This window comes from Acinonyx jubatus, chromosome B1, assembly GCF_027475565.1.
Source record: "Acinonyx jubatus isolate Ajub_Pintada_27869175 chromosome B1, VMU_Ajub_asm_v1.0, whole genome shotgun sequence".
Taxonomy (NCBI): Eukaryota; Metazoa; Chordata; class Mammalia; order Carnivora; family Felidae; genus Acinonyx; species Acinonyx jubatus.
The window spans coordinates 120751391-120774028 of record NC_069382.1 but is presented as its reverse complement, the minus strand read 5'-3'; the positions used below and the strand labels follow the sequence as shown (position 1 = coordinate 120774028).

Here is a 22638-nt window from a genome sequence, read left to right as displayed (position 1 = left end):
TTATAATGAGCCAGGGGCTGAGACATTTCTGTTGTTCAACCTAGACCAGCCCAAACTCATCGAGATATTTCGAAAATAGTTTAGGGGTGCCTGGGTGGCTCAGTGGGTTAAGCATCAGACTTCAGCTCAGGTCACGATCTCACGGTTTGGTTCATGGGTTTGAGCCCACATCTGGCTCTGTGCTGACAGCTCAGAGCCTGGGGCCTGCTTCAGATTCTGTGTCTCCCTCTCTCTCTGCCCATCCCTCACCCTCTCTCTACAAAATAAACATTATAAAAAAATAAAGAGTTTAGGTAGAAGACTGTTCACTGCCAACTCATTTTTTATCACTGTAAAGTTCAGTTAACTACCCCAGTGAGATTCCCTTAAATGATATTCAGAATGTCATGGTAAAGAAGAGGCAATCATTTCCCTATTATTCTTTTAAAGAACACTCTATTTTCTCTCGACTTCCTCTTGCTCTGCCCTTCCCAGTACAGTTCCTTTAAAGAATTTAAATCACTTTTAACCACTTTAAGGATATACACATCAATGAGGTAAGTCATGTTATAAACCTTGCCAAAATGTAGTGCTTCTGAGCCTTTCTAATAAGCATTTTCTTTGATCTTTCTCCACCCACTCCCAATAGCTATCTGGCTAATCATAAACCAATTTTCAAAAATAACTTGATAGACAAATAAGTCTGTGATACTTAATATATTTTTTAGATAGAATTTGAAAACCTTTGCTTTGTGCCAGAATTTCCTCCTTTATTTTGCAGCAGGCCTAATGAAATCTTGACTATTGTCTAACCCGGAGCATGGACACTAGTAGCTTTATTTCTGGAAAACTCTTGACATCAGGTGACTATTTTCTAGCTGTTTATGTAATCAGTGACTAGAGGTATCCTCAAAGCAATTCTTCTAATACGTAAGGTTTTTTAAAAAGTTAATTGATTTTGAACAAGAGACATTGTGAGGGGAGGAGAGACAGAGAGAGAGGGAGAATCCCAAGCAAGTTCTGTACTGTCAGGGCAGAGCCCAACATAGGGCTGAAACTCACAAAACTGTGAGATCACGACCCGAGCCAAAACCAAGAGTTGGCCGCTAACCTGACTGAGGCACCCAGGCACCCCTAATGTGTAAGCTTTTTGAGGGCAGGGGCCATTGTTTATTTTTTATCCCTAGTGCCTAGTATCATAGTGCCTGTATCGTAGGCACTCAGTAAATTTCTATTAGTCAATAGAGAAGAAACTAATACAAAGACCAGTAACCACCTAGCAGAAGACTCATAGTTCAGGATAGAAACAACACAGATAGCAGGCATTATCATCATCATCAATTATAAATATTTATTGAATAACTAATTTTACTTGGTAAAGCGCTAGAATTTATCAAATGAATATTAACACCATTCTTTCTCTCTTTCAGGATAAAAACTCTGAGAGAATGAAGACTCATTCATACAAAAAATTTTTATTGAGCACTTGCTGTGTACTAGCATTGTACTGGCCCTGGGGATACAAGGGCAAATAAGGCAGACAAAAATCCCTGCCTTTAGGGAGCTTAAATTTAAATGGGGGTGCATACCAATAAGCAAAATATATATTATTTTAGAGGTAAGTGCTAAGGAAAAAATTAGTATGGAATTCAGGATATAAAGTGTGAATGTTGAAATTTTAGATAAAATGGCTAGGAATCCCGCATGCAGGTAACTTTTGAATAAAAAGATGAAGAGAAAAAGGTCATATTCCTATCATAGGAGAAGAAAGGTGAGGTGAGGAGAACTAGTGTTCAGTGTGAAAAGGTAGGTGTTACATTGGTCCACTTCTGCATGTAGCATTAAGTATTGGGTCTCACTACCGATATACCAGTGCTTTGGGCCTCACTGTATGCAGTCTGCCTAGACAGCCCTGTAATTTTAATTGGTAGGAGTGCTGAGGGGATGGTTTATGGATTCAAGCAGAACCAAAAAAAGCACTTAAAGTAGTGTCAGGTAGGAGGTCATAAAGCTGCTGAAGCAGCTTTTGCTAGTTTCAATTTGTATATCCTAATGAAAGATAGAAAATGCTCTTAGAAATTACTATAATGTATAAGAAAAGGAAGTAGCAGGAAAACTGAAGCAAGTAAATTTGAGAATCTGGGAGAGATTAATGAATAAGAAAAGAGAAAGACAAAAAATGAAGAGCAGCAATACAAAGACCCCACGGTGATCTGGAGAGGTTCAAAATGAATGTGAAACATGGTGTGTGTCTCCAAAATGAATAGGGAATATGGCAGGGGTGTGTGTATGTGTGTAGCTTGCATTGGTGTGTTATGGATTGAGTCCTGTCCCCTGCAAATTTGTATGTTTAAGACCTGACACCTAGTAACTCAAAGTTTAACCTTATTTGGAAATAGGGTCATTGCAGATTTAATTAAAGATGAGGTCACACCAGAGTAGTTGGGCCTCCAATCTGCCATGACTGGCGTCCTATAAAAAAGGAACATTTGAACAGACATGCCATGAAGATTGTGGAGCTATGCCACCCCAAGCCAACGACCTATAGAAGCTAAGAGAGGCCTGGAAGAGATCCTTCATTCAGTGCCTTCAGAGGGAGCATGGCCCCACCAACACTTTAATTTCAGACTTCTGGCCTCTAGAACTGTGGGACCTTCAATTTCTATTCTAAGCCACACAGTTTGTGACACTTAGTTACAGCAGCGGTAAGAAACTAATTCGGCGTGTAAGATTATTTTAAGGCAAACACCAAGAGCACTCTTTTATCACAGAAAGGGAAAGGGTGCAGAAGAGTGATGTGCCTGATTGTCTTTATGCATCAGAAAAGCCCAATAGCTTGGATATCTGTAGTTCAGTTGTATTTTCTTGTTTTACCAAACCTCTCTTTTTAATTATCGTGTTTCATTTTTGTTTTAGAAAACTCACATAAAATCTGCTCTCAACGAATTACCAGGCGCTTCTGACTTGTGTGCTTGTATGGAATAAACGGAAACTGATCTGGCTGTGGGCGGGGGAGCCGGGGGGGGGGGGGCGGCCCGGATTAAAAGAGAGAAAGCGCCTTTTTCTCAACATTGAATTCAAAGAATAAAAGTTGAAAGGGAAAAGCAAGCCCGATTCAGCTATGCAGCATCTCACTTCCACAGGTTGTACTGCTGTGGCCCTCTCCCCTGCAGGAGTGCGGGTGCTGCTGTCTGGGGAGAGCAAGCTGATTCCTTACCACGATTACGAGGGGTCTGGGCAAGACCAGAGTGTGGAGAAAAAGAACCTTTCCTCCAGCCTTCTCCCTCCCGGCAGAAGAACCAAAAACCTGGCGCCTTGCGCGCATGCCCAGTCGGGAGGGAGCCGTCCAAAGAGCGCGCCCCTGCTCAGGCTTTTCCCGCAGCTGTTGGGGGCTGGGGGGGGGGGGGGGGGCGGTGCCGGGAACCCGCAGCGGCCCGGCGGCCGGGGGAAACTCCGGCCGGCCGACTGGGCGGGGCCGCCGCTAACTCAGCTGGACTTTTATTTTCCTGCCTGGTAACCATGTTCCCGCCACCGTCCCAGGGAGAGGGGTGTGCCCTCGCGGTAGGGTGGAGCCCGAGGGCACCCCAGTTAAAAGGCTGTTGAGGCGTCTCGGGGGAATGGAAGGCCGCGCTCACGTCGGAAGAACAGCTGACTCCCTGAAGGAAATCCTGGGGCGGTCACTGTTCTCGACTGCCCAGACCTCTCTGTTTTTAAACTACCCACAGCCAAGACAGCCCTAACTGTCCCACCGTTACGCCCGCCAACATTAAGCGCCCTCCCAGCGACCACCTCCCTGCTCTGTGCTCAGCGGGCCCACAGGCTGCTCGGAAAACGGGCGTCCTCAGGTATCTGTCTCTCAGAGGTGCTGGCCTTATCGCCTATGCGTCCATTCCAGCTTCATTTCAATGTGCCCGCTCTGCTTCTCGACCACCCTCCCGGGTCTGAGGCGGCCCAGCGTCTCCGGGAAATTCCCGCCTGTGCAACCGGGTTGTCCCGTAAAGAACATGGGTCGGTTTTCCGGGTGTGGACTGGCGGGGTCGGAGAGCAAGCCGGGGCAGGCCAGATGGTAGCACTCGGGACTCCGTATCACCTTGCCTTGCCTTCTCCCGGCCCACCCGCCGCACCGCAGGCGGTCGCCATCAACCTCCTCCGCGGCGGCTGCAGCTGGTCCGCAAACACGCCCACCCGCACGCTCAGAATCACTTGCCTCTGGAGTGGAGGAAAAAAAAAAAAAAAAAAAAGAGGGAGGTATTGAGCATGCTCGGCGGGGAGGGCGGGGCGCTCCCGGGCCGCGAGTCAGGGCAGGCGCTCCTCAAGTCAGCTCGGCGTCTCCGCCGCCCGCCCGCTCGGAGCCGCGCCCGCCGCAGGCTGCGCCCGCCCGCCCCGCCCCGCCCCGCCCCGCCCCCCGCCGCTCGTCCCCGCCGCGGCCGCGCCGCCTGCAGCAGCAGCAGCAGCAGCAGCTGCTCCTCCCCGGCGGCCGCCCCCCGCGGGTCCCTCCCTGGCTGCGGGAGAGACAGAGGTAGAGGGAGGACACAGCGCCGCGCCGCCCGCACCGGAGACCTTCGCCTCGCCCTGCTGGCTCCTCACCCTCTGGGAGGAACATGGGTAAGTCATCCTTCCTCCCCCGTCATCGCCTGACATTTTTCTCTTTCTCGGCGTGTTGCAGGGTGGGAAGCCTTCCTCGCGCAAAGTTGCCAGATTTCTCAAATCCACGGGTGTAATACAGTGGCTCTTCCTCCGGGGAGAGTCGGCGCACGCGGAACGCACGCCGGTCCCTGGGCTGGGAGGGTCCCGAGCGCGGGGTGGGGTCGGGCCGCGGCTCTCGGGCACCTCGCTGCCTCGCCTCCCCTCCTCCATTCTTCCTGCCCTAGCGGGTGCCCGGGCACCGCGGAGCCTGCCTCGCGGGCTAGCCTCCTCTGCCTGCCCCATCCCCGTTTCTCCGGAGGCCGCCCGCTTCCTTTCCCCGGCGTCTGCTGGGCTGGAGGCTCGGTCGGACCGCCAGAGAGACCACTTCGCCTAACTTCCCTGTCAGGGCGACCTTTCCCCATCTTGGGGACTGTTCATGCCGAGGCGGGGAAGTGCGAGCAAGTAGTTTGTCAGGGCGATTGTACAACGTGCACGGAAATTATTTTTGATGGGGGAGAGCGGACAGCCTCATGGGTTGAAAGGATGACTTGTCAGAGGCCACGAGGAACGTGAGGAAGGATGCATAGAGCCGCTAGCTGTTGAATTAGTGTTGGGTGACTACAGTGTGCAATATTCCTGTGCTCAGCCCATTATCTTGGTTCCTTCGCCTGTCTACTGTAGGAGGAAACGCACCCTGTAACATGTTACCGAACTTACGTGTTAGTTATTCGTTCCCAGCTTAGCCTGCCTACATCTACATAATCTGATTTTAGTTCCTTTGTATGTCTGGTTAATCTCAAGAGATTGTTTTGGATGAGATATTTAAAAGCAAATATATTTTCTAAAACTGCATGTAATTTATCTTAAAATTTTTAAATAACATATTGCTTAAATACTAAGTTCAGTAATTACAAAAACGTCTGATTAATTCTGCAATTATTTTTTTTAATAGTAGCATTTCGGAATAGCATACTGCTACATGTTCCCAGTTTGCTTCCACTGTTATCAGTTTCCTCTTTTTAAAATTTGCTCCATTGGCATCTGTCAACTCGGATTCTCCTACCCCTTCCGTGCAGGTTATTTTAAGCCTAAAATGAGTGTGGTTCTTTGATCTGTCAATACAGTGCTCAACACAACTAGAGTTAGGTCGTGGCAACTCAGAATCTTCAAGGAAGTATCTAAATCTAGAAATGGTGTCGATGGAGCTTACTGGGAAAGCAAATGCTCCAAGCTCTGTTTCAGACTTTTGAGGCTAGTGTTGCAGGAGGTGATATGAATGAAAAATGAATCGGGCCCTGAATTTTATTTTCAGTTCAGTTTTTCTCCCCCTTTTGATGTGCTATTGACATGGTGAACAAATTTATGTAGAAATGGGTGGCTCATAGGTACTTAGCTTTTCTCTAGGAGTACAAATTTAAATAAATATTAATTCAGATTATCGGACACATTGTGAATTTTCCTTGAACATTCAAAAATTTACTCCTAATTGTAGGTCACAAGTTTCTCCTGTAAAATACATTTGCCCATGTTTCAAGGTGAGCTACAAAATCCATTTAAATAAAATTTTAACTTCCATGTTGAGTAAGAATCTTTTCAGTAGAAAAAATTCAGTTATGTTGCAATACTTATGAATAAAAATACTTAAAACAAAATTATTTACTTAAAAATAATTAATCTTCAAAATCTTAAATGTTATTGCTTGATTTCAAAGAATGGCCAGATAGAAACCTCTTATTTGGAACCTCTCAGATACTCTTTGATTAAATCAGTCTCCCATAGCACTCTGTACCTTGTTGGAGGCTTTTTAGTACTTACATAATCTGCCTTATAATGGAGTTGTTTATGTGTGTGTGTGGTTACCATTTAGTCATGAGTTCCAAAAGATGAAAATTATGTCTTATTGATTTTTGTGTATCCCCCCACCCCTCCGTGCTTTCCACATAGTAGATATTCAATAAATCTTTGGTGAATTCATTGTTGGACTTAAAACCTACCTATTATTTTCGGTTTGTGAACCTGAAAGTATGGGCTGTGAACAAACATTCAAGTTGGTAGACTATCATGGAGGCTTGGAGGAAATGGGAACAGAGAAGTATAATTTTACTATGACTACTCTTCTCTCACTAAAAAAAAACAAAGAAAAGAAAAGGAAAGTTGGGTCTTCTCAGAGCTAAAGGTTTTGGAATAGCCTCCAGGCTAGCCATTTCCTTCTGCACTGCTGTTTTCAATGGTAAGGTGGTTTATCGGATGATCACTAGATACATACAATAATGTAAAATTGAAACCGTGGAAAGCAATTTCATATTCTGAACCAAGGAAGTTATAACAATTCGTGTATACATAAAAGGTATCTTCATTAATGGTAGGAAAAAAATCACTTTTTAAGGCCGTCTCAAGAAATAAATAAGGTGATTTAAAAAAAAATTAATGTTTGTTTGTTTTTGAGAAAGAAACAGAGTACGAGTGGGGGAGGGGCAGAGGGCAAGGGAGACACAGAATCTGAAGCAGGCTCCGGGCTCTGAGCTGTCAGCACAGAGCCCGATGTGGGGTTTGAACTCACAAACTGCGAGATCATGACCTTAGCTGAAGTTGGATGCTTAACCGACTGAGCCATCCAAGGCGCTCCATAAATAAGGTGATTTTCAATAATCTCATGGCAGTGATTTTTCCCTGTAAGAAAGTGAAAGAAACTTCCTATAGAATGTTATGGGTGATGGCTATTATTTAATGTATATATTTTATTATAAATTCAACATGTACTTAATATTTATTGAATATCAACCACGTACACTGTACTGTGGGAGGAAAGAGAGGAATAAGACATTCATATTTCAAGCTGCATATAATATTAACAGGAATGAGATGGTACATACACAGCTATAACAGAAATAAAGTATAAGTGATATAAAATAACTTTACATTTACATGTATTGTAGATTCAGGGCATGGAGAAAAGGTTTTAGAAAAATGATGTTATTTGAAACAAAAAAAGTTGGTTAAGCTGCTGAAAGGTAAAAATGAATGGAGACGGTTAATCAGGCTGGGGGTTGGGAGGAGAGAAATGGCATAAGTGAAGTTAGAGAGGGAACACTCAAGGAGTTTCAGGATATGGTTAAATAACCATGTTTGGTTGGAGCAAAAGGTAAGGTAAGAGTGTGTGTCACCTTCCTCAGTACTAATAGGTAAAGACCAGATAATGGAGGACCTTAAATGACAAGTTGAAAAAGTTTTTGGACTTTGACTTGTCTATTGAGGGACTGTGAAATATTTTTCTGTAGTTAAGTGACGGATCAAGTCTGTGGTTTAGGAAAATTAATCTGTCAATTGAGTCAAAGATGAATTAGATCAAAAAATAGAGAACACTTCAGAGGGTGGTTGTTGCAGTGTGGGTGAAAATGTTTACTGGTCTGAACTTGGCTGTGGCAATGGGAAGAGAATACTGCAAATAAAGAACAGAATTTCCTTGCTAACCTATTGAATATGGAATTGAGAAAGGAGTCATACATTGTCACCTGGGCAATAGAGAGATGTAAAATTATTAATATATATTTAATCCACTGGAAGAGGAAATGTGAATCGTTAGTTTTGGACCTGGTGAATTGGACTGTTTAGTTTGCCATTTAGATTCTCTGTTCATTGATGACAGGGATTCTTATAATAGGTTTTGAATACATTTCTAACACTAGTGTCTGACACATAGTAGCCATGCAGTAACCATTTGTTGACTGACTGAAACTAGGTAAAAAAAAATATTTAACAAATAGTTATTTTAACTCTTAAGAGAGGATTTTGAACTAGAGATCTGGAAGTTACCCATAAATCTCCTGAGATGATATTTCAAGTTAGGTAGGAGGCTGAGAGACAACAGAGAGAAAGAAAAAATTTGTCCAAAGTAAGAATCTTGAAGAATGACCCATTGTTAGGGAAGTGGAATGGAATGATTTGACACTGGAAGGGACGTAGGAGTGAAAGACTAGAATCTGCATGTGGTTGGTTTCATGAAAGAATGGTCAATAATGTCTTTTGCTTCAGACCAGTGATAAGGACTGAGAAAAGGATCTTTGTTGATGTAGTTTGCTTAGGATATTACTCAGTATATTTTCTAAAAAGCAGCTTTAAGAGGTATGCTAGAAATGGAGGTCAGTTGTAGAGGCTAACTGGATAATGAGTAAGTGGAACTAAGAATTCCCAATGTATTCATGCTATATCCCTTGACCTATTTAAAGATCTGTAAGTAAGCATAGGTTTTTAAAAACATTTTTAAAATGTTGCACTTTACATGGAATGACACATGCTATTTTCTTGCCTGAGAATAATTTGTTATCTCACCATAGTGCTTCAAAATTTCTTTGACATTCCATTTTTTATGTCATTGTGTCTTAATACAGTGTGCTTTTTATGTTTGCAATATCTGTCATACAGAGTGAGCTTAGAAATGGTTTTATAATTTCACATGACATTTTACATAAAGTGTACTCTTCACTGATGAATGGTTTTATCACTTTTTATTTACTATTAGTCTTTGTGAATTTTGGATTTCTCTAGTTGTATGTATGCCTCTAATTATACTCTTAATTCCTGGAGTTTTGTTTTTCTCTATAAATTTGTGTTAGCTTTAGATGTAAGTCTTTTTTTTTTTTTTTCTTTTGTATTTCTAAGTCCAGGAATGGTTTCATAGATAAATAGTAAAAAATAGTACTTTTACTTGTTCTTTGCAGAGTGATAAAAATCTTTGTAAACTGATAATCACTAAAATTTATTATTTTAAAAGAGATTGACTAGTTCAATAATTTTTCTTATGTTGCCGTTATATCTATGTTGTATATGTCTTTTTTTTTTTTTTTTTTTTTTTTTTTTTTACTTACAGGAGAATTGAAATCATTAACTTTGGTAGAGTCATAGTCTATCTAGTACTATGATTTGGGAGGTTTTAATAACCCTAATTCATTTTGTGAACTGTAGATTTTAACTTTCACAGTGGAATGTTGGAGCTTCTAGCTGCCTTTGGGGAAGAGTATGGTTTTCCTCTTCAGAGATTCCAAGTCACCTGAATTTGAACTTGGCAATTCTGATGTTATTGGTGGCACCAACAACAGCTATAAGAATGACTTAAAATTTTTAATCCTTGCTCATAAACATCAGGAAGAGTGGAGAAGGAAGATCCACTCCTTTGGGAACTTCATGTTAATTTTAGATAATCATGTTCAGATAACACTTAATTTAAAATACTTTCCTAGGCATTTAACTTGGCAAATAGTTCTTTCTTGTGGAGAGAGGAGGTATAATAAATGAAGATACCAGAATAGGTTATAAAGTCTATTTTGGTTATAAAATCCTATGATTCTGTGAAACTGAACTTTAAAATGTACTCAGTATCATTGATGTCTTAAATATGCCATAAACATACTTATATAATTCATTTTTCTTTGGAGTAATGTCGACTTGAGGTAGCACTTCAGGGTTTGAACCAACCTGTTAGCTTTGTCTAACCAGACAGCCTTAAATACCATTACTCATACTGGCTAAGATATGGATTCAAATTGCAGAGTAATGTCATTCTCTCAGTACATCCATTTATACAACTTTTGTTGCTAGAAGCATTCCAGGCATTAAAAGTGAGAATTAGGATAGTGATAAGTGGAAGTAAATTGAGCTGCTAGCTATGATTGGCTATGCTTACAAACTCCAAAGTCCTTCTAACTTTTTGTACAGAAAATTAATTTTGTCTTTATGAGCTATGTATCTGGCCTCTTCTCTAAAAGCTGTTTTTGCTTAATTTTGTCCATATTTATGATTTTAATTACTACGTGTATGCTGTTAGTGCCTGTGTGTGTGTGTGTGTGTGTGTGTGTGTGTCTGGGCTGTCTTCATCTAAGAGATTATTAGACATCTCTACATGCATAGTTAATTCAAACTCATTTAGTTCAAAAGCAAACTATTGTGTAATAATTAATAATGATAACTAGAGGTGTGATGGTTAATGTTTAACCAAAAACCCTTCTCCACAAAAGCCCTGATTTGTGGTGGTTGTTGATATCCTATGAATTCATGGTTGGGAAGAGATGAGATACAGCACACTAGTATATGGTGGATCCGCTATATAGATATAAGAACCTGTGAGCACAGACAATAGTAAAGGGTAGTAAAATAATTAAGTAGTAATGAGTTTTGAGTAGTAATATCTTTGTTTTAATATAACTTACTTAAGTTTATAAGATTTAATTTTCAATAATGTGTGTTTTAATAATTGCCTCGAAAATTCTTAAAAATTTAATAATCATTTCTCATGGGCTGGTACAGGTGGGTTCTGGTATACCACTGGATTAATAATTATCATTTATTACTTTTTAATAAGAATTATTGATGAGTTATGTTAAACTTTATACTTTCTCATATTTTTAAAATTTAATTTTAATCTTTTCAACAATTCTATGAAGTGGGTGATACTATCCCCATTCTACCGATTCAGAGAATTAAGTAATTTATCCAGGGGGAGAGAGCTCAGTCTCTAAAATTTTGTTTTAGAGCAGTGATTCTCAAATTCTGGCTTGCTTAAGAATCCTGTAGCATTTGTTAAAAAAAAATTACTAGGCCCGCCCTCAGAAATTTTGGTAAGTAGGTGTTGGGTAGGCTGAGAATTTGCATTGTCAAGACTTTGGCAGATGATGCTGCACTTTTAATAGCCTCACCATAGAGCATAGGTCTGCAGACTTTTTACATAAAGGGTCAGATGGTCAGTATTTAGGCCAAGAGGCAAAATCAAAAATAAGAGAGAAAATATATATGATGAGAGAAAACAAATATCCACAAATATTTTGTTGATTATGTTCAAAATACAACATTAACTGAACAAAAGTTATTGCAATATAGGTCTACCAATGAAAATATTGTAATTCTGTTTTTGAGATAGCATTTCACTTAATTGGGATTCAGAGTTACCCTGCCATCAAAATTGATCCAGATGTTCATTTGTTAATGCAGATCTTTAATGTGATTTTATGGATTTTGTCTTTGGAACATGTTTTCACACAGATAGGTACTCTCAAATGCTTGTATCCGTGTATCTGTCCATAGGCATATGATTTTATTAATGAGACTATTCATTTCTATGGAAGGAATTATAGAATCTTTTAGATTCTTCTCTTGACATTTAACATTTACCATGCTACTACATTGCAAATTAACCACTTACAATAGTAAAGTAGAAACTCCTCTGTTACTTAAATGGATTTTGATGTTTGGAAGTTTCATTTGCGTCTAAAATAAGGTCTGAAAAACAGTGCTGCAACAGTAGTTTGAGCTTGCAAAATATATGTTATAGATTTGTATATGTGTGGAGATCTTATTGTATAACATTTGACAGCACGAGAAGGGTATATAGCAGATTGATGGTTACTTGTGTTTCCAACAACTTTGTCAAAATGACTTAACATAGTTATGTTTCTCATATAAGCACTATTTTGCCTTGATTTTCAGGTCAAATTCTAGGAAACACCAAATCTGCAGCAAAATCTAATTTCCAGAGGCATTCATTGTCTGATAATAGTGGCATTTTTCCCCCAGAAATTTCATTCTCACTTTTTTTTTTAATGTTTTACTTATTTGGGGGGGGGGGGGCAGGGAAGGGCGGCGGGGGGGAGAGAATCCAAAGCAGGCTCTGCACCATCAGTGCAGAGTCCAACGTGGGACTCGATCTGAGCAGAAATCAAGAGTCAGATGCTTAACTTACTGAGCCACCCATGCACCGTGCATTCTCACCTTTCTGCTAAAAAATCACGATAAAACTCTATCATTGGTAAGCCATTAAACTGCTCTGTGACAAGGTAAGTCAGGATATTTGGCTTCTAATTCTTATCGAAGTACACAGAACTGACAGTGGTTAAATCAATGAGAGTGAATGAAGTTGATACTCCTGGCATGATAATTTAAAATATCTTCCTTATAAAATGCCTGCCAATAAATAATGTAATGAATAAGCATAGACTTTAACCACCTTACATTTCCACAAACATTGTAAGTTTGTTCAGCTATGCCTTTTACTGTTCTTCACATTTTTACCATTATCATTTGTAACACATCTTAGCAGATTCCACTTCAGGTTGTACTGAATTAATATTTTCTCAACTTTGAAAATATTCTTGCCTATTCTATGCAGACTCTTCATAGAAGCTACTTCTTTAGTTACTTCACACTCAGCATCAGTCGTTCCACAGATAACATGCAGTGTCACTAATACAGGTCAGCTCATCAAGAACCAAGGAAAACCTTTCAAAATCATTTGCCTTATTTTTTAGTTGAATATTTATATTGTTCCTAGTGTCCTCACCTCTTCAAGTAGCTATCATCACAGAAAGGCTGCCTCAAACAAATCACCGCATCCCCTCCCCCCCACCCCCCGAAATATTTCGTTAGCTCACCATGAGCTCACCAAGCTTTCCGTGCTTGGTTTATGAGTGAGCCACTCAGAAACTTACTTCATTTGCAACTTCATTTTCATTTTTTATTTTTGAAAAGAAATTCGGCTGTGATGAGCCATTATGTTTTATGTTTTCTAATTTCTCTGACCCTTTCCTATGAATTGTGAATATGATGAAGGCTTAGTCTGATAATATAGTGCTGTATTTTTCTAGCATAGCTATAGTGTCACTGCACGATACAGTGGTTTGCTATCTTATTCAATAACAAACTAATCCATATACCACTTTAAATACCTTAAAAGTATGACATTTGAAGTATGCTTTTCCTGTTTTGACTTGATCAAAGTGAAATGTTGTGTTATGTCAGTAGACATGGTACTTGAAACAGTGGACAGCCATAACTGTGCTATCCACAGTGCTGTCCATAATTTGGAGCACATCAGACAACAGGGCAAACTGATGAAAGTGCTACCCACGGTTTCTGTCTCACCTACTCAACTCTGTCATCATAATGTGAACACAGATATAGACAATAAATACAGGAGTAAGTTGTGTTACACTAAAACTTTGTTTATGGACACTGAGTTTCAATTTCATATAATTTGCACATCATGAAATATATTTCTCTTTTGATTTTATTCAACCATTTACAAATGTAAAACTGTTTTACCTATAGGCTATTCAAAAACAGGAGTAGTTTGCTTGTTTCTACTATAGAGTCATGCTAAACTACCTCATCTTTACCGGTGACTTTTTCTCCCTGTGAATTCCCTAGCTCAGTAAATGGTATCACTATCTATCCAGTCAGCCGTTCCTAAAATATAGTCATAATAACATCCACTGGATTCCCTAAGTTGTAACAGTTCTGCCTCTTTGAATCAGCCCTCTCCTCTTTTCTCCACTGCAAACATGCCAGTTCAAGGTTTTATTACCCCTTGAAATCTTCTTACTCTTCTGTAACAGATGTTCTTTCCCCCAGCATTTCCCCTCTTAACCAGTTTTTACATGCTGCTAGAGTACTCTGTTTAAAAGGTGAATCTGATCATTTCACTTCTTAGATATATTTTTTTCAGTAGCTCTCCAACACATCTAGCAGGGTTCCCAAACTCAAATGAAGAAACTATATGATTAAAGAGGGTTAAAGTGGTAGGCTTTTGACACAGGTGCAATTTTTTCCTCACATACTAAATTGAAAGGAATATTTTTTAAAATTAATTTATTTTGAGAAAGAGAGAGATGGAGAGCAAACAGAAGAGGGGCAGAGAGAGAGAGAGGGAGAGAGAGAAACACAAACAGACTTTGCACTGTCAGTGCACAGCTCGATGTGGGGCTTGAACTCATGAACCATGAGAAGTTGACCTGAACCAAGATAAAGAGTCAGATGCTTAACTGACTGAGCCACCTAGGCACCCAAGGAATATTTTTAATTTTCATAAAGATGTATGTTTCCTCTCACTTTTCTTAAAAATTGTCTGTTTTTAATTTTCTCTCTTTTGATAAAAGACAAAGGTTAGAAAAATATCTCTCTACTATAATAAGAATAGCAATGAAAGCATGATGAATGGCAACTAACACTGGGCCTCAAGGTGAAGATACAACAGGAAATGAGGAGACTATGGCAAACTAGAGGGTATGTGCCTAACCTACAATAGGAGTTCCCTACTGCACTCCAACCGTTTTTGCCGTGTAGGAATGTGGACCCAGGGAAGCCAGATTTGGGGACTTTTAAAAGAATCCAGCAATTAGATTTTTATCTAAAGATAGCTGGCCCTTGAACAACATGGAAAATGGTGGCATGGACCTCCCACACAATTGAAAATCCACATATAACTTTTGATTCTCTGTAAAGCTTAACTACTAATAACCTGTTGACTGGAATCCTGACCAAGAGCAGTTAATTAACATATTTTTTAAATTTTATTTTGAGAGAGAGAGAGCGTGCGAGTGAGTGGGGAGAAGTAGAGAGAGAGGGAGACAGAGAATCCTAAGCAGGCTGCGCAGCTATCAGCATAGAGCCCAACATGGGGCTTGAACCCATGAACTGTAAGATCATGACCTGAGCCGAAACCAAGAGTCACACGCTTAACCCCACTGAGCCACCCAGGTGCCCCTATTTTTTTTGTTTTTGTTTTTGCTTTAGAGAGCACAAGCGGGGGGAGAAAAAGAATCTTAAGCAGGCTCCATCCTCAGCAAAGAGTCCCATGTGGGGCTCGATCCCACAACCCTGGGATTTTGGCCTGAGCTGAAATCAAGAGTCAGGCACTCAACCAGCTGAGCCACCCAGGTGCCCCATGCATATTTTTTTATGTTGTATGTATTATATACTGTACTCTTATGATGTAAGCTAAAGAAAATAAAATGTTATTAAGAAAATCAAAAGGTGGGGGTGCCTGGATAACTCAATTGGTTCAGCGTCTGATTCTTGATTTTGGCTCAGTTCATGATCCCAGGGTTGTGGGATGGAGCCCTGCCTTGGGCTCCACACTGAGCATGGTTGCCTACTTAAGATTCTCTCTCTCTCACCCCATCTCCTCCGCTCGCGCGCACATGCTCTCTCTCTCTCTCAAATAAATTTTAAAAAAGAAAACCATAAGAGAAAATACACTTACAGTGCTGTACTGTATTAATTGAAAAAACATTCACGTATAAGTGGACCTGTGTGTGATTCAAACCTCTGTTGTGCAAGGGTCATCTGGACTTAAGATTGTTAATGGTTTTTCGAATTGTAAGATCCAGGGCCTCCAACAATGACATCATGGCTCTGTATCTTTCTGTTCAGGGCAGAGAACTGAGGGTTAGGGAGGCTAAGAGACATGCCCAAGTTCACACATTGAGTTAGGGGTAGTGTCAGATCTAGAATCTTGATTTCCTAACTCCTCTGCTAGTGTTCTCTTCATTATACCAGGCCAGCTCCAATTTGTTAACGAAAAAAAAACACATCTGTACACATACACAAACACACATACCTATACACACATGCACACAGAAATGAGCTAACTTCAAGGATTCACTCATGTAAATAGGTTAGTGGAAAACTCTTCCCTTTGTAACATTTTTATTACTAAAGTCTAGGTCCTCATCTCTTCATTCCTGTACTACTGAGACCATTTCTTAGTTGGCCTCCCTACTACTAGACTCTGCTCTCCAGTCTTTTCTACATGCTACAACCAGATTAATCCTTTTAGATTAGTAAAAAGATACTGCACTGATTATATCATTCTTCTCAAGATCTACTACTACTTGAACTGACTATCCTATCATGTCTAAACTCGGCTGAGTTTTCAAAAGTCATAGAAATCTGTTACCTTTCTTATATTTCTCTCTCTGAAATACATCTTCCTTTGATAATCACTGACTCTGAAATATTCTTCAGTGATAACACCAGTATACCTTTGTTCACGTTATTCCTCCTCTTAGAGTAACTTTTTTCCTCTGTTCTTATTCATTCTCCATTGTCTAGCCCATGAAGGCTACTTCAGACCTCTTATTTCTCTGGATACCTGTTACTTCTTGGACTCCTATAACACATTCACTAATACAATTTTAGTCACTCAGTGTTTCATATTTCTTGTTGGCATTCAGTAATACTTGTTTGTTCAAGTCATGGAGTCACTGCAGACTTAGGTCAGTCTTCTTAATTAACAGCATTATCCTATAGTGATTATAGTCATGTTTATAATAGAGTTTGCAAACCACCAGCCAACGGGCCAAATATGCTTTGCAGATGGGTTTTGTTAGAGAAGTTTTAGACATTGGAATTAGTCAACATTTAAATAACATGAAATTTCTGATAGAAATCTATTTTGCAAATTTTTCTTGAAAAATTAAGAATTTAAGATCCCTGAGCCTGTATTCCTATTGGTGACAGTTAATGATAGTGTCCTTAGGCAAGGTGTGGGGTCTCCAGTACTTCTTCCTATTATTTTAAATCCTACAAATTTCACTCAGTACTCTATCTGGAAGATATTTTTTAACCTGTTCATTTGTACTTTATTTTTTAGTTTATTATTTTTTTTTAATTTGAGTATACCTCTTTCATCTGGCAATTATCTTTTAATTTTCTGTATTTATAGATTTGATTCTGCTTTTTGTTTATCTGTTTTGTTTGTTTTAGATTCCACATGGAATCATATTGTATTTGTCTTTCTTAGTCTGATTTAACTCACCTAGCATTATACCCTCTGGGTCCATCCATGTTGTCACAAATGGCAAGATGTCCTTTTTTATGGTTGCGTAATACTCCTGTGTGTGTGTGTGTGTGTGTGTGTGTGTGTGTGTGGTGGGTATGTGTACACTGCGTCTTCCTTATCCATTTGTCTGCTGACGAACACTCAGGTTTCTTCTGTATCTCGACTATTGTAAATAATGCTGATTAAACATAGGGGTGCATATATCTTTTCAGTTAATGTTTTTGTATTCTTTGGGTAAATACCCAGTAGTAGAGTTATTGGATTATACAGTATTTCTACTTTTAACTTTTTGAGGAACCTCCATACTGTTTTCCACAGTGGCTGTACCAATTTACATTCCCCCTTGCAGTGCATGAGGGCTCCTTTTTCTCCATATCTTTGCCAACACTTTTTATTTCTTGTCTTTTGATTTTAGCCATTCTGACATTTGGCCAAGATGACAGCCATCTTTTCATGTGTCTGTTGGCCATCTGTATGTCTTCTTTGGATATGTGTGTTTGTATCTTCTGCCCAGTTTTTCATTGGATTATTTGTTTTTTTGGTGTTGAGTTATATAAGTTCTTTATGTATTATGTATTTTGGATATTAAACCCTTGTCCTATATATTATTTGCAAATATTTTCTCCCATTTAGTAGGTTGTCTTTTTATTTTTTTGATGATTTCCTTTGCTGTGTAAAAGCTTTTTTGTATGTGTATGTATGTATATGTATGTATGTGCATGTATGTGTGTAGTCTTAATTTCTTTGAAGAGACATATCTAGAAAAATATTGCTGTGGTTAATGTCAGAGATATTACTCCCCATGCTGTCTTGTAGGACTTTTGTGGTTTCAGGTTTCATAGTTAGGTCTTTAATCAATTTTTAGTTTATTTTTGTGTATGGAGTTAGAGAGTGCTCTAGTTTCATTCTTTTGCATGTAGCTGTCCAGTTTTCCCAGCACTATTTATTGAGAAGACTGTTTTTTTTCCTCATTGTATGTTCTTTCCTCTTTTGTCATACATTAATTGGCTATATATGTATATAATATATATAATATAAAACATATAATATTAACTGACCATATTGTGGGTTTATTTCTGAGCTTTCTATTCTTTTCCATTGATCCATTTTTATGCCAGCACCATACTGTTTTGATTAATACAGCTTTGTAGTATATCGTAAAATCTGGGATTATGATACTTCCATCTTTGTTCTTCCTCAAGATTACTTTGGCTCTTCAGAGTCTTTAGTTCCATACTAATTTTAGGATTCTTTGTTCTAGTTCTGTAAAAAATGTTATTGGTATTTTGATAGGGAATACATTTAATCTGAAGATTGTTTTGGATAGTATGGATATTTTAACAGCATTAATTCTTCCAATCCATGAACATGGACTATCTTTCCATTTGTTTGTGTGATCTTCAGTGTCTTCCATCAGTGCTTTATAGTTTTCAGAGTACAGATCTTTCACTTCCTTGGTTAAGTTTTATTCCTGGGTATTTTGTTGTCTTTGGTGCAATTGTAAATGGAATTGTTTTCTTAATTTCTTTTTTATGCTGTTTGGTTATTAGTGTATAGAAAAGATACCAATTTCTTGTTATTAATTTTGTGTTTTGCTACTCTACTGAATTCATTTATTACTTCTGTTACTTTTTTGGTAGGGTCATTAAGGTTTTTTTTTATATATAGTATGTCATCTGTGAATACTGACAGTTTAACTTCTCCCTTACCAAAATGGATGCTTCTTCTATTTTTCTTGTCTGATTACTGTGGCCAAGACTTACAGTACTATGTTGATTAAAAATGATGAGAGTGTACATCCTTGTCTTGTTCTTAACCGTAGAGGGAAAGCTCTCAATTTTTCACCATTAGATATGATGTTAACTGTAGGTTTTTCATATGGCCTTTATTATGTTGAAGTATGTTCTCTCTAACCCCACTTTGTTTAGAGTTTTTATCATGAGCAGGTGTTAAATTTTGTCATGTTTTTGTGCATCTGTTGAGATTTTCATATGATTTTTATCTTCATTTTGTTGTTGTGGCATATGGCCCTTACAGGTATTTGAATTTGTGATCTCTGAGATTTCTGTTATAACTTTTGAATTACCAAAGAGTTAATTGTATTCATTTGGCCATCAATCATGGTTTAATCTGCAGTTGATCAGAATGATACAAGGAATTAGAGAAATAGAGGATAGAATCTCTCCTTTTTCATAAATTAATTCTGTAGTATAGCCTTTAGCAAGTTACTTAAGCTCTTTAAGCCCTCATTTTATCTGTATCCTTAAAATATTATCATTATTATTGAATAAGAACCAGATAATAGATTTCAAATAAAAATGGAAGGGGGAAAAAGCTCATTTCATAAAGAACTAATACAACTCGTAATAAGGAATCCTTCACACTCAGTTACTTAATAAAGGCTGACCAACCCCCCAGACCCAGATCTATTGTATTTTTTTCCCTTTTTTGTGTGTGGGGGGGATGCCCTTGAGCATTAAATACACTTACTAGGGAAAATGATGGTATGGTATTTTTTAAAAAGTCATCAAAGTGCAATAGGCTGCTAGATTGTTTCTAAAAAAATTATTTTCTTGTACATATTAGAAAGCATTCTCTAACATACAAGGATTATATAAAATTATTTAAAATAATTATATCAAATGAATTACATAGAATTACATAATTTTAAAGTATTTAAAGCAACAGTTTAAATTTAAAATTATGTAAAAAAGAGTTACACAAAATTATAAAAATAATTTCAAGTAACTAGTAAGTTCCCCTTTTTTTATGTGTGCGGATTTTGTTTTTATAGTCAGGAAAAGAAAAAAACAGGAATCATTGTACATTAACAAAAAATTGCTTTCAAAGCTGTGAGAAGCTTACACCAAGATTATTTTTAACAAGAAATTTGTCAGGAATGAAAAATTGTTTCCTTTAGTTCTTACAAAAAATATTCCATTTTGAAGATTCCTCCAGTAGCTCCATTATAAAAGATGACACTGATCCTTATAAAGAAGCAAAGCTTACACTGAAATATTTATTTTACAGAAATATAGATGTTAGTTTATCTTTAACAACAAAATTATAATAATGACAGGACTTTTATATGAGCTGATTAACTTAATTTCCTTTTAGTTGCAAGAATGCGTTTTTGGGAAGGGTAGTGTGAAGCTCCAAGAAAGAATAACTGTATTGTGTCACATTTCTAGCTTTTATGTGGTTTGTATAAAACATCATCAGTCAGATCAGAAACACAGGACTATCCTATTAGGCAATACAGAAAGTGACAAATAATGCAAGCAGTGACAGTTTTGCTTTTGAAAAGCTTAACCTCTAAGATAATAACATAAAAGAAATGAGTAACAGAAACAGATAAGGATATAGTTTGGATTCTTGAAAGAGAAAACGCAGAGACCAAAGAATTTAAATAAGAGAATAGATCATATTTACCTTTTAAGCACCTAATAAAACTTCTCAAGAATATATAAGCGCTCATTACTTACAGTGATCTAGAAAATTTTTCTTAGAATTTATTTTTCTATTTAACACTTAAAGAAAGCTGGAGTATGTATCCAGCATCAGTACTGCCCTTGAGATACTATGGCAGAGACTGCTCCTGGTACATCTCATTGTGATTTCCTGACTTCCTTCCTTCCTTCCTTCCTTCCTTCCTTCCTTCCTTCCTTCCTTCCTTCCTTCCTTCTCTCTTTTCTTCCCTTCCCTCTTCCTTCCTTCCTCCCTCTCTTCCTCTCTTTTCTTTTCTGTCTTGCACACATTCACATATATAGACAGTTGTTAGCTCATAAAACTACCTAACACGGTTGGGTTATAAATTAATTTTTTGAAGAATTTATGTCTACGTAAAGCAAAATATAGGCACTCCTTGCTTTGCACAGTTCTGATATTCATGAAATATGAATGAGTTTCATTTAACCTGGTACTGTGAAGATTTCCTGTTCACTGGAAAGAGCCTAGACATTGAAGACACATGTGTCTGGATTTATCCCACCTTTGGCACTTATCTTTCTGGGCAAGTTATTCAGCTTTCAGATACAACTTTCTCCATTAAAATATGGACAATAACAATAACACCTATTTCACAAGGTAGTTACAAATATTGATGAAATAATAACTATATAAATTTTAATTTCTATTCCCAAAGGTGAACATACATTTTTTGGGAAACTGTATCTTGTGTTCAGATGAAAAAGCAATCAAAGGATCTAATGCTGTTGGTTGTGTTATTTTAACCAAATCAGTATACCGAATATCAAATTATTATAGGAGATTGTGCTTTCCAAAGATGGCCACAACAATATCTCTTTCCCCACACATATTTTTCAAGAACTTGCCATTCCTCATTGAGAGCTGGGGAGTTCTCTTCCTGTTTAAAATGAGCATGCTTGTGACTCACTTGTAACCAATAGAATGCACCATAAGTGTTCTATCATTTCCTAGGCCTGATAGTAAAAAATGTTGCTTCCATACTGTTTGTGGAAATACTGACCTGCTTGGAGCCCTGAAAGTCTGACCCTGTAGCTACCATTCTGTGGGGAAGCCAGGCCATCTGGAAGCCTCGGGTCTCAGGTTGGCATTCATAACCTTCCAAGTCCTTTCAGTCCAGTCACCAGAACCATCAAATGATTCAGATGATGCCAGCCCCTGCTATTTAGTCACTCTTGGAGACACACCCCTATCTTTTGAGACTCTCCATTGAGGCCCCAGACCTTGTGGAACAGAGACAAACCATCCTCAGTGTGCCCTTTATGAATTCCTGGTTCACAGAATCTGTGAGTTCAATAAAATGGCTTTTGTTTTATGCCATGAAGTTTGAGGGGGTGGGGGGGTTGTTAATGTAACAATAATAATTGGAACAGTTATAAAACCTGAAAGATACATTGTTTCAGTAAGAAACGGATTGCTATTAAAACTTTCCAAAGTGGGAACTACCTGATGAATAAATGTTTACTGGGTTTTTCTTTTCATTTTAAACAAAGATGGCCTAACAGAGAATTTTGTCTAGTAAATAGCATTTCCCTGTGGTTTATTTCATTGTCTTTTACTTGACATTGATTCCCTTGAAGAAATATTTGCTGCCAGAAAAGAAATATGCATGTTTAAACAGTTTAAACAGTTTCATTATTGCTTTATGGTAAACTTTACCTGTTTGGCTAATAAAAACTGTCAATACTCTTAGTAAGGATAGTTACCACTAACATTTGTGTATTTTAAAAAATTTTTTTTTGTTTATTTATTTTTGAGAGAGACAGAGAGAGAGAGACAGAGGCAGAACATGAGCAGGGGAGGGGCAGAGAGAGAGGGAGACACAGAATCCGAAGCAGGCTCCAGGCTCTGAGCTATCAGCACAGAGCCTGACATGGGGCTTGAACCCACAGACTGTGAGATCATGACCTGAGCCAAAGTCGGATGCTTAACCAACTAAG

The 22638-nt window shown here is 38.4% G+C and overlaps 1 protein-coding gene across 3 annotated transcripts in view; it reads left to right on the top strand.

Annotated features, from left to right (window-relative positions):
- Nucleotides 1–4415: 4415 nt before the first annotated feature.
- Nucleotides 4416–22638, top strand: part of RAP1GDS1 (Rap1 GTPase-GDP dissociation stimulator 1) — a 169276-nt gene continuing 151053 nt past the window's right edge. The window contains exon 1 of one of the 3 annotated variants that reach the window (XM_015063560.3): nucleotides 4416–4584. In XM_015063560.3, the coding sequence (XP_014919046.1) occupies nucleotides 4581–4584 (4 nt within the window). In that variant the 5' untranslated portion in view covers nucleotides 4416–4580. The remainder of the gene's footprint in view (nucleotides 4585–22638) is intronic. The other 2 variants (XM_015063558.3, XM_015063557.3) reach the window with 2 other exon arrangements.